Source organism: Neopelma chrysocephalum, unplaced genomic scaffold (assembly GCF_003984885.1).
Source record: "Neopelma chrysocephalum unplaced genomic scaffold, ASM398488v2 Primary Assembly neopelma1_95597, whole genome shotgun sequence".
NCBI lineage: Eukaryota > Metazoa > Chordata > Aves > Passeriformes > Pipridae > Neopelma > Neopelma chrysocephalum.
Window position 1 is genome coordinate 2,822 of NW_020924265.1, and position 11,936 is coordinate 14,757.

Consider the following 11,936-nt stretch of genomic DNA (forward strand, 5'->3'; position numbering starts at 1 on the left):
TGTCAGTCGGTGGGGATGTGGCTGTCATCCTGTTATCCACTGGGATCTCACCACGTCCATCCTGCCATTTCATTCCTAAAAGCTGGATCTCCTCTGCAGGTCCCTTTACTCTGTTCCATGGAAAACCCCACTTTTAGTGGGATTTGGATTGTTTTTTCCAGTTTCTCAAACCCTTCAGCTCTGCTGCCCCACTCGATGATGTCACCGATGTCCCACAGGGATTCCGGAGCCTCCCCCTGTCCCAGCACAGTCTGGATCAATCCATGGGGGAGAGATGGGCCCTTCCCAGCCCTGGGATGGTTCCAGGGTCAGGGGATCAGAGCCAGGGCTCAACAGGCCTGGGCCAGTGGAATTCCAGCATCCTGGGGCACCGGCTGCTTTGGGAATTGTGTTTCCCTTGGGAAAGCTGCTGTGGGGGCAGAGGCACCGTGTGACCCCCGAGGATGTGGAAAAATGGGAGGAAATGTCCTTTCTGGACCTCAATCCCATCACTTGCAGCAGCCTGAGGTCCTCTGGGTGCCAAAGGCTCTGCAGATCCCGGGATGAGCCACATCCATCCCCCCCATCCCTCCAGAGCTCAGTCCCAGGCATGGAAAACTAAGGAGCTTTAGTCCCAAAACTCTGCATCCTCGAGGGTGCTGGAGGAGGGTGATGGACACCTCAGCATCCCAACCCCCCTCCGTGCTCCCAGCTCTGCTCTAATTCCGGGAATTTAATTGGAAAAATGTCTCCCAGCCTCGTGATTTCACCTGAAAGGCAAAAATCAAAGAGGGGAAGTCGGGATTTTTCCTGGTTATTTGAGTCCTGGAGCACAAAGGACCCGTGGCCCAGCACCCCCCTCCCTGTGTCCCGTCCTTCCCACCCGGATTCCGGAGGATGCTCCACGTGTGCTCCCGGCACGTTGAACTGGGACATCCCAAAAAAGCCACCGGGGCTGTGGCGCCGTCACAGCCGGGGGTGGCAGGGAGGTGACAGGGTGACATTCCCAGCGCTGGGCTGGGAATGCTGGGAACGGCCTCAAGTGGCACAAGGGGGTGGGGTCGTAGGTGGGATTTTGGGAATATTTTGGGAATATTCCTCCTGAAAAGGGTTGTCCAGCCCCGGGAGGCTCAACAGCCACGGGGATGTGGCACCTGGGGACACGGGCAGTGGTGGCACTCGGGGACATGGGGCAGTGGTGGCCTCGGGGCCAGGCAGACTCAGGGGGGTCTCCTGCGGTTTTCCCACCTCAGCAATTCCCTGATTCCGTGGTGTCCCAGTTTCCCCAGTGCATTCCCATCCTCCTTCCCGGCTCTGTGGGCAGATGGAGTGGGGGGGGGGTGTGTCTGTCCCCATTCCTGTGGGAATGTCACCATCTGTCCTGCTGCTCCGTGACATCCAGCCTGGGGGGACATTCCCAGTGCTCCCAGCGCAGAGCAGCCTCCGGCTTACTGGGAGTGGAGGGAAATTCCCAGGCTGGGAATGACTGCGGGGCTGGTCCGTGTGAACTGGGCTGTACTGGGAGCGGCTCTGGGGCTGTCCTGTATGGACTGGGCCATACTGGGGCTTGTCTGTGTAAACTGAGCCATACTGGGGCTGGTCTGTATGAACTGGGCCATACTGGGGCTGGTCTGTGTAAACTGAGCCATACTGGGCTGTACTGGGGCTGGTCTGTGTGAACTGGGCTGTACTGGGGCTGGTCTGTGTAAACTGGGCCATACTGGCCGTACTGGGGCTGCCCCATAGGTACTGGGCTGTACTGGAGGTGGCTGTGGGGCTGCCCTGTCTGTACTGGGCTGTACTGGGGGTGGCTGTGGGGCTGCAGGTGCCCCCCCAGGTCCATGGGTGCCCCCAAACCACCCCCTGAGCCTCATTTGCATTTTTTGCTCGTTTCTACATTAACCCCCCCAGTTTTGGGGGTTTATTTGTTTGGGGGGGGCACTGGGGGCACACGTGGTGGCTCCCACTGTCACAGGACCCCCCAGGACTGGGAGGCTCCGGCCGTGTCCCGGTGGGTCCGGAGGGAGTGGGAATGAACACGAGGGGAATAAGTAGAAGAACAACCGGAATAACCTAAATAGAATTTAATAAAATAGAAAAATAGAAAAGAATAAATAAACCACAATAATCAGAATAAACAGACTTAAAGAGACTCCCGGCTTTAAACACAGACCCGGGGCAGGGCACTGGTGGGACTGGGAGGACTGGGAAGTGCCCTGGAGGGACATTCCAAGATCTGGAGGCACTTCAATGCCCAAAGGGAACATGGACACACATCCCAGGGGGGTTTTCCAAGGCCTGAAGATACTTCAGAATCCAAAGGGAACATGCAGATACACCCCAGAGGGATTTCCCAAGATCTAAAGAAACTTCAAGATCCAAAGGGAACAGGGAGACACATCCCAGAGGGATTTTCCGAAGTCTTGAAAAAGTGGAAAGCGCCCTGGAAAGACATTTCAGAGTCCAAAGGTGCTTCAAGGCCTGAAGGGAACATGGAGACACATCCCAGAGGGATTTTCCAAAGTCTGAAGATACTTCAGAATCCAAAGGGAACATGGAGACACATCCCAGAGGGATTTCCCAAAGTCTGAAGATATATCAAGGTCCAGATATATCTTGATATATCTTGATAAATATATCTTGATAAATCCCTCTGGGATGTGTCTCTGTGTCCAAAGAGACACGGAGACACATCCCAGAGGGATTTCTGAGGTCCAAAGGGACACGGAGAAGCCCCTCAGGCGGTTCCAGGGGTCCCCAGGTGCTCACAGTTCCGGGGTGTCCGGGATGGGCTGCGGCACTGGCATCACATTCATGGGAGCACCGGGACAATCCCATCCTGGGGCTACTGCTGGTCACCCCCTGGGTCACCCCCGGCCCCGAGGGGGGTCCCATCCCTGAGGGGGTTCCCATCCCCAAGGGTGCCCCTGTCCCTGAAGGTGTCCCCATCCCCGAGGGGGTCCCTGTCCCCAAGGGGGTCCCGATCCCCGAGGGTATCCTTGTCTCTGAGGAGATGCCCGTTCCCAAGGGGGTCCCTGTCCCCACAGGCATCACCATCCCCAAGGGGGTCCTTGTCCCCATGGTGATCCCTGTCCCCACGGGTGACCTGGTCCCCAAGGGGGTCCCTGTCCCTGCGGGTGTCCCCATCCCCATGGGGGTCCCTGTTCCCATCCCCATGGGGCTCCCTCTCCTTGTGGGGGTCCCTCTCCCCTGTTCCATCCCTGGGGAGGTCCTTGTTCCCATCCCCGTGGGGGTCCCTTTTCTCATCCCTGTGGGGGTCCCTCTCCCCTTGGGAGTCCCTGTTCTCCTCCCTGGAGGGGTCCATGTTCCCATCCCCACGAGGGTCTCCGTTCCCATTCCCACGGGGGTCCCTCTCTCCCTGGGGGTCCATGTTGCCATCCCCAGGGGGGTCCCTCTTCTCCTCCCCGGAGGGGTCTCCGTTCCCATCCCCGTGTTGGTCCTTCTCCCCAGAGGGGTCCCTCTTCTCCTCCCCGGGGTGGTCTCTGTTCTCCTCCCCGCAGGGGTCTCTGTTCCCATCCCTGTGGGGGTCCCTCTCCCCCTGGGGATCCCTGTTCTCCTCCCCGGGGTGGTCCCTTTTCCCATCCCCGCGGGGGTCCCTCTCCTCCTGAGGGTCCCTCTCCCCGTGGGGGTCCCTCTCCCCCTGGGGGTCCCTGTTCCCATCCCCTTGGGGGTCCCTCTCCCCCTGGGGGTCCCTGTTCTCCTCCCCTCGGGGGTCCCTCTCCCCCTGGGGGTCCCTCTTCCCATCCCCACGAGGGTCCCTCTCCCCCTGGGGGTCCCTGTTCTCCTCCCCCCGGGGTTCCCTGCGGGCGGGTGCCCTGCAGCGGCGGCGCAGCCGTCGGTGGGTGCTCAGGTTGGCCTGCGAGGCGAAGGCGCGGCCGCAGCGGGCGCAGGCGAAGGGCCGGTGCCCGGAGTGTGCCCGGCGGTGCAGCCGCAGGTGCCCGCGGCTGCGGAAGGCGCGGCCGCACTCGGGGCAGGGGTGGGCGCGCTCGGGGGGCGGGTGGGCCCGCACGTGCAGCTCCAGGCTCTCCCTCCAGGCGAAGCCGCGCCCGCAGCGCCCGCACACGAAGGGCCGCTCCTCGCCCGGCCCCGCGCGGTGCCCGCACGGCCCCGCCGCGCCCGCGGGGCGCTGCTGGCACTGGGAGCACTGGGGGCACTGGGGGCAGCGGGGCCGCCCCCGGTCCGAGCCGCGGTGCCGCAGCAGGTCCCCGCGCAGGCAGAAGGCGCGGCCGCAGTCGGGGCAGCCGTGCCGGGCGCGGTTCCCCCCGCGCAGCCGCTTGTGCGTGAGGAGGTTGCGGCGGTGCCGGAAGGCTTTGCCGCAGGTCCCGCACACGAACGGCGGGCCCGGGGCGGCGGGAGGCTCGGCCCGGGGAGCCCCCAGCTCGGCCCCGCAGCTCAGCCCCAGCCCGTCACACGGGGGCGGCCCCGGCTCCCCCCGAGGGGGGTCCCCGGCACAGCCCCCCGGGGTGGTGTCGCTCCAGCCGGAGCGGGGGGCACTGAACCCCAAGTCCCAGAGTCCCCCGCCATCATCCTCGCTGGCAGAGCCGTCCTGGGCACCTGTTGGGAAAAGGGTGTCACCACAGGGGGTCCCAGACCCACCGCCAGCCCCTCACCCACCCGGGGGGGCTGGGAGGGACTCCCACCCAGTCCGGGGGAGTGTCAGACGGGGGGTCTGGCTCCAGCCAGCCCCTCAGGGCACAGTGACACCCCAGGGTGGCCCCACGGGATGTCCCCAGTCACTCACCGGTGCTGGAGACGTCAGAAGCTCTGCTGTCCCCCCCAGCACAGGGCGACTCCTCCTTCATGTCGCTGAACTTGGACGTGGAGCCTGTGCAGGGAAGAGACCCCTCAGTGCCCCCCAAAATGCCCGGTGAGTGTCACTGGGGGACTGGTACCGCCACCAGGCCACAGCACTGGGAGCTGTGGGGGCTGCACTGGGAGCTGTGGGGGCTGTGGGGCCGGGCACAGGGGATGGGGGGCTGTGGGGCAGCAGGGCCGGGGTATCTGGTGCCTTTATTCCTCACACCCGCAGATGCACTCGCGGCCCTGCCCTGCACTGAGAGACGGCAGGTCGGGCTCTGCCAGGGGGCTTGGGCTGCAGACCCCTGGCTCAGCCCCCAGATCCCTGAGCAAGCCCCCAGACCCCAGCTGAGCCTCTGAACCCCTAGCTGAGCCCCTGGGCCCCCCGCTCAGCCTCCAGACCCCCAGCCAAGCCCTGGACCCCTGGCTGAGGCTGTGGACCCTCACCTCAGCCTCTGACCCCCGGCCGAGCCTCTGGACCCCCGGCTCAGCCTCCGGCCATGCCCCCAGCCTGGTGACACCCCCATCTCTGTGCCCCCAGCCCTGTGACACCCCCAGCCCGGTGCCCCCCCGGCCCCTCACCCAGACTGGCCACCAGGTCGTAGTTGTCAGCCATGACCTCTCGGTACAGCGCCCGCTGCCAGGGCAGGAGCTCTGCCCACTCCTCGGGGGAGAAGTAAATGGCCACCTCTTCGAACGACACGTCGGGGGGCACCCCCTGGGGGGACAGCGGGGGGCTCAGGGGAGCCGGCAGCACCGACCCCTCGCTGGGCACCCCTTGCGGGTCACCCCAGGACTGCGGCACCTCCCGGGCCCCAAAGGGTCCTGTCCCGGGGCTGCTCCGGCCCCCGCAGTCAGCACAGGGGGCTTGGGGGGACTGCCAGGGCTGTGGGGAGCCCCGGGAGGAGTGGGGACCCCCGGGGCTCTGGGGCTCCCTGGGGCTGCGGGGACTCATGAGAAGAGCAGGGACCCCCAAGGCTGGGGGGCTCCCCGGGGCGAGAGGAGTGGGGTCCCCTGGGGCTGTGGGGACCCCCCGGAGGAGCAGGGACCTCAGGGGCTGCGGGGACCCTACTGATGAGTGGGGTCCCCTGGGGCTGTGGGGACTCCCGGGAGGAGCCGTGGGGACCCCCTGAGCCGTGGGGAGCCCCGGGTGCCGCCTCCCGGTCTCCCTGAGCCCGCCTTCCCCCTTCCCGGTAACCGCGCCCGGAGGCGCCGGGACCGCCCCGTCCTGTCCGCCCCCCCCGCCCCCTCCGCGGGGACCCCCGGAGCCCCCCCATCCCCGGACCGGCCCCTCCGCCGGGACAGCGGGGCCGCCGCACCCCCGGGGCCCCCCCGAGCCCTCCCGGCGCCTCCCTGGAACCCCCCCGCGCTCACCGTCTGCATCTCCGGGCGGGGCCCGATGGCGGCGGCGGAAGGGGCCGGACGGGGGGCGGCACCGGGACACGGGGGGCACCGGGAGGGGATGTGGGGTACCGTAGACCCACCCCCCGCACCCACGGGCCGGGGGATCCCCGCGTTTTTTTGGGGGGGGCTCTGCCCGGGCGATGGCGGCCGCGATCGCCCACCCCGGCAGCATCGGCCACCCCCCGAGCGGGGCTGCTCGGGGACACCCCCCATGCTCTCCAAGACCACCTTTCACCCCCCCAAATCCCGAGAAACCAGCCCGGCTACTCCGGGCGTCCGAGAGCCCCCACACCGGAGAGTCCCACACCGGAGGGTCCCACACCGGGGCAGGAACAACCAAAGCCACCCTGGGTCCTGCCCCTGCAGCCCGCGTGCCCAATCCTCCCAGAACCCACCCGGGGTGACACCAGGTGCCCTCAGCCGGGACAGGGGGTGTCCGTGTCCCAGTGCGTCCCCTTAGTGAGAGCCCTCGGTGTGAGACCCCCAGTCTGCCTCCAGGAGCACGGGGGGGTTCAGTGCCACCCCAGTGGACGTGAGGGTGACCCCGGGGTGGGCTTGGTGGCCACGCTGGTCCTGAGCTCCCACCTGGTGTCCAGGGGAGGTTTGGTGGCCGCAGGGCGCGCTGGAGGGTCCCGGCACTGTCACTGTCCCGGCGGCCCCTTGGTCACGGTGATGGCCCGGGGGCTGCAGCTGGCACAGCCTTTGCCGGGATTCAGGCTGGGATTGAGGCTCCAGGGAGACCCCCGTGCCCCCCCATTCCCGGACAGAGCACCCGGAGCTGCTGGAGCCATCAGAAGCTTTTATTTTAAATAACCTCAAAAAATAGAATTGCAGAGAGCAGAGCTGGGGAAGAAGAGGGCTGGGGCGGGACCCCCCGCCCGGCTGGGGCTCCAGTGGTGGCTGCCCCGCGTTGGTCCCCTCAGAAGATCCTATTCCCTTTGGGATGAAGCAATGGCAGATCCCGGTGCCCGTGGCCAGAGCTCTGCCCGAGGCTGCAGCCCCCTGGCCACTGGCTCTGTCACACCAGGGGGGACACAGAGATGCCAAGCAAAGCCCAACAAGCATCCCATGCCCCCCACGCCCCTGGAAGCCCCCCCAGCCCCCACCAATATCAAGTCCCAAAGCACAGTTATCCAGAGCAAGCAGAAGCACAAGCTGCCCCCCCCGCCCCCCCGGACCAGAGGCATCTCCAGGTCCCTTCTGGAAGCAGAGCTGACCCTTTCCAAGCCATTTTCCTGGCTGTTTTCCCAGTGCTCTCCCAGCTCCTCTATATGGAGCTGGACTGGGGATCCCAGGTCATCCAACAGGAGAAAGGGCCTCAAGACTCCTGCAGTGGCAGGGCTTGGCTCTTCCGTCCCAACCATGTCCTTGTGGAATGCCATCCACTCTGGAACAGCCTGGAAGGTTCTGGAAGCAGTTGGAGCCCTCTCGCCCCTGTGGCTGCCTCCAGAGGATGCAACTTTTAAGCCACTGGATCCAGCTCTTCCCAGTCTATGTGGCCGGAGCCAATGTGGCAGATCCAGGTCCAGTGGCACCCCCTCCAGTCCTTTGGTGTCTTCCCGAGCCAGAAATGGGCCGTGTCCCAGTCTGGCTCTGTTTTGCCCCATCCAATCCCCACCAGGCTCCTCCAAGTCCCAGTGTCATGTCCAGCCAGAGGCGTCACCCTGGCTCTGACCCCTCAGCTCTGACCCCTCGGCTCCGTCCTCGTCAGGGTCCGCTGTGGGTGAGTGTGGGAGCTGAGGGCCGGCCCTTGCCCGTGGGGGTCCTGGTGGGGGTCCCAGTGCAGGGGGGTCCCAGGCAGCCAGGGCAGGTCCTAGTGCGGGGGCAGGGGTGGGGGTCCTGGCAGGGGCCCCAGCGTGCGTCCTGGAGCACATCCCCACGAGGGTCCCGGGGGGGTTACAGACAGCCGGGACACGGGGCCGGTTTTTCCTCGATGTGCTCCTGCTCCGGCACTCCCGGCGTTCCCGGCATTCCCGGCACGCGCTTCTCCTCGAAGGCCCGCGCGCAGCCCCCGGCCTTGGCCCAGAGCTGCCCCCGGGGGGGCTCGGGGGGGCGGGGGGCCAGGCAGGCGGCACAGCAGCACGGGGGGGGCAGCCCCGGCGCCCTGGGGCCCGGACCCTCCCCCGGGCACTTGCACGGGGGCACCGGGGGGGCTCCGGGGCCCGGGGGGTGCTCGTCCTGCATGAGCTGCAGGAGGATGTCGGCGGCGCCCGAGGGGCTGTCGGGCCGGGCCGGGGGGGCCCCGCGGGAGCAGGGGGGCAGCAGCAGGGCCGGGGGCTCCGGGCCCTTGCCCAGGGGGTCCCCGGCGGAGCAGGCGGGCGCGAGGCCGGCGCCGTGGGTGCGGCGGTGCCGCAGCAGATGGGCCTTCTGGCTGAAGCCCTTGCCGCAGTCGGCGCAGCGGAACGGGCGCTCCCCCGTGTGCGTGCGCAGGTGCACGGCCAGGTTCACCTTCTGCCGGAACCGCTTCCCGCACTCGGCGCACGTGTGCGGCCGCTCGGCGCAGCCGTGGGGGCACTCGGGGCACGGCTGGGGCTGCTCGGCGCAGGGCAGGGGCTGCTCGCAGGGGTGGGGCCGCTCGGCACAGGCGTGGGGGCACTCGCCGCAGGCGTGGGGCTGCTCCACGCAGGCGTGGGGGTGCTCGGCGCAGCCGTGGGGCTGCTTGGTGCAGGCGTGGGGCCGCTCGGCACAGGCGCGGGGACACCCGGCGCAGGGGTGCAGCTGCTCGGCGCAGCTGTGGGGCCGCTCGCAGGCGTGGGGCTGCTCGGCGCAGACGTGGGGCCGCTCGCAGGCGTGGGGCCGCTCGCAGGCGTGGGGCTGCTCGCCGCAGGGCCGGGGCTGCTCGAGGCAGGGGTGCAGCCGCTTGGCGCAGGGGCACTTGGCGCAGGCGTGCAGCTGCTCGGCACAGGCGCGGTGCTGCTCCGTGCAGGGGTGGTGGTGGTGCTCGGCGCAGGGGCGGCGCTGCTCGGGGCAGGAGTGGGGCCGCCCGCGCGGGTTCACGGGCGGCCCCCCGTGCTCGCCGCAGGCCTCCCCGCAGGGCCCGCAGGGGAAGGGGGCCCCGGCGGGGTCCGCGGCGCCGGGGGCCGTGCCGGGGGGCCCCGCGTGCACCCGCTGGTGCACCCGCAGGGACAGTTTGCTCTTGAAGCGCTTGGGGCACTCGAGGCAGGTGAAGGGCTGGCGGCCCAGGTGGGTCTTCTGGTGGGCCAGCAGGTTGGGCTTCTGCGCGAAGCGCTTCCCGCACTGGGCGCAGGCGAAGGGCCGCTCGCCCGTGTGCACCCGGTAGTGCGTCACCAGGTTGCCCTTCTGGTTGAAGCGGCGGCCGCAGACGCCGCAGGTGAAGGGCCGCTCACCTGTGTGGATGCGCTGGTGTGTGGCCAGGTTGGTTTTGAGGCTGAAGCGCTTCCCGCAGGTGTCGCAGCGGAAGGGGCCGCGCCCGCCGGCGCCGTGCCCGTGCCGCAGCAGCCGCTCGCACTGCGCCAGGCTGCGCCCGCACTCGGGGCACGGCCAGGGCCGGGCCTCGCCCGCCCGCGCCGGGGGGGACCCGGGGGGCAGCTCCGCGCCGGGAGCGGGCTCGGGGGGGGCCCCGGGGCACGGCTTGTGCCCCGCGTGGCTCTTCTGGTGGGCGACGAGGGCGAGCCAGAGCCCGAAGCTGTTCCCGCACTGGTTGCAGATGAAGGGCTTCTCGGGGGGGGCCGCGGCATCCCCCAGCCCCGGCTGCGCCCCCGGGGGCCCCAGGAGGGGGGGGCCGGGGGAGAAGTTTGGGGGCGCCTCGGGGGGCCGCAGCAGGGGCACCTTGGGGCAGAAGCCGTCGCCGCAGTGGGCGCAGGGGAAGGGGGGCTCGCCCGGGGGCTGGGGGGGGAAGCCCTTCTCCTCGCAGGGGAACAGCTCGGCGCCCTCGGGGGGCTTCGGGGCGGGCGGGAGCGGGGCGAAGGGGGGGTCCTGCGGGGCGGGCGCGGGGGGCAGCAGGGCGGGCGCGGCCCCGAAGGGCGCGGCGGGGGCCGGGCCGCGCGCCAGGCAGCGGCGCTGGCGGGGGACGTGCGTCTTCTGGTGGGCCTTGAGGGACACCTTGTCCTTGAAGCACTTGTGGCACTGGGCGCAGGGGAAGGGGCGCAGGTCGGTGTGGGTGCTCTGGTGCGTGACCAGGTTGGTTTTCTGGGTGAAGCGCTTCCCGCACTGGGCGCAGGCGAAGGGCCGCTCACCTGTGTGCACCCGGTAGTGCGTCACCAGGTTGGTTTTCTGGTTGAAGCTGCGGCCGCACAGGAAGCAGGAGAAGGGCCGCTCGCCCGTGTGGATGCGCCGGTGCGTGATCAGGTTGGGCTTCTGCCGGAAGCTCTTCCCGCACTCGGGGCACACGAAGGGCGTGTCCTCGGCGCAGCCCCGCGCCGGCCGCGCCCGCGCCTTGCCCTCCTCGGGGTGGGCGCCGTGGATGCGCTGGTGGGCCAGCAGGTTGGCCTTCTGTGAGAAGCTCTTGCCGCACTGGGCGCAGGGGAAGGGCCGCTCGCCCGTGTGCACCCGCCGGTGCGTGAGCAGGTTGGGCCGCTGGCTGAAGCTCTTCCCGCAGTCCCCGCAGCGGAACGGCTTCTCCCCGGTGTGGATCCGCTCGTGCGTCACCAGGCTCTGCTTCTGCCGGAAGCCCTTCCCGCACTGGCCGCAGCGGAAGGGGCCGGGGACGCCCCCCTGGGCCCCCCAGCAGCCGGCGCGGGGGGCCGGGGGGTCCCGGGGGGGCTCGGGGCCGCGCTGCCCGCCGGGGAACCAGCGGCCGGAGCTGCTGCCGGCGGCCGGGAACAGCTCCAGGGAGCCGGCGCCGATCCCGGGCTTCTCCTCGGGCTCCACCTTGCTCACCCGCCCGGGCTCCACTGCACCGGAGACATCTCGGAGTCAGCCCGGCCCTCGGGGAATTCCGGGCTGTCCCGAGTGGGAAGGCCCTGGATCCAGCCCCACCCGCTCCACGTGGGACCCCCAACATGGAATCACCGTGGTCTGTGGCCCCCCAAACAGCCTCTGAACCCCCCCGAAGCTCCCAGTTTGTGACACCTCGAAGTGCCCCCAAATTCCCCCCAAAAACCCACCGCTGGCCCCAAGTTGGCCCCACCCCCCCCAACCTCCTGCACCCCTCGGCCTTGCCCGCAGTGGTGCTGGTCGGTGCCAGGAAAAAAATGCCAGTACCTGGCCCAGACTGGTCAAAACTGACCCGAAATTACCATAAACTGGCCAGAACCCAGTTCGGAATGGCCCAGAATGGGAGCAAACTGCCCCAGGATGACAAAAACTGGCCCAAAACTGCCCAAACCAGCCCAGAATGGCCAAAACTGGTTGAGAATGGACATAAACTGGTCCAAAACGGCAAAAACTGGTCCACAAAACTGGCCACAAATTGGTCAGAAATGGCTGCAAACGGGCCCAGAATGGCCACAAAATGGCTCCAAAATGGCTGAAAACTGGCCCAAAATGGACATAAACCAGCCCCACGCTGGCTCCAAACTGACTCAGAACAGTCCTAAACTGCCTTACACTGGCTCAGAACGGCCCCCACTGACCCCAAAACGTCTCTGAAGGTCCCAACTGTCCTCAGACGGTCCCAGCCCGTCCTTTTCCCGGAGCCCCCAATCCCAGCGCTCCCCCATTCCCGAGGATCCGGACTCACCGGCGCAGGGGCTGCCCAGGGCCTTGGAGTCCTCCGGGCCCGTCCGGGCGGCTCCGAACGGCTCCTCCGGCGGCTTCATCCCAAACAAACCCAC

The 11,936-nt window shown here is 68.2% G+C and overlaps 2 protein-coding genes across 2 annotated transcripts; both read right to left on the reverse strand.

The window, feature by feature from the left end:
- Nucleotides 1-3,750: 3,750 nt before the first annotated feature.
- Nucleotides 3,751-6,206, reverse strand: LOC113980912 (zinc finger protein 316-like; the record flags this gene model as incomplete). Its single annotated transcript, XM_027708131.1, has 5 exons — nucleotides 6,172-6,206; nucleotides 5,380-5,515; nucleotides 4,742-4,825; nucleotides 4,155-4,554; nucleotides 3,751-4,028 (listed from the first exon to the last, which is right to left on the reverse strand). Coding segments are annotated over exons 1-5 (907 nt in total), but the record flags the coding sequence as incomplete, so codon positions are not given.
- A 777-nt stretch (nucleotides 6,207-6,983) lies between these two features.
- LOC113980911 (zinc finger protein 721-like) lies at nucleotides 6,984-11,927 on the reverse strand (the record flags this gene model as incomplete). Its single annotated transcript, XM_027708130.1, has 2 exons — nucleotides 6,984-11,054; nucleotides 11,843-11,927. Coding segments are annotated over 2 exons (3,042 nt in total), but the record flags the coding sequence as incomplete, so codon positions are not given.
- Between the last annotated feature and the right edge of the window lie 9 nt (nucleotides 11,928-11,936).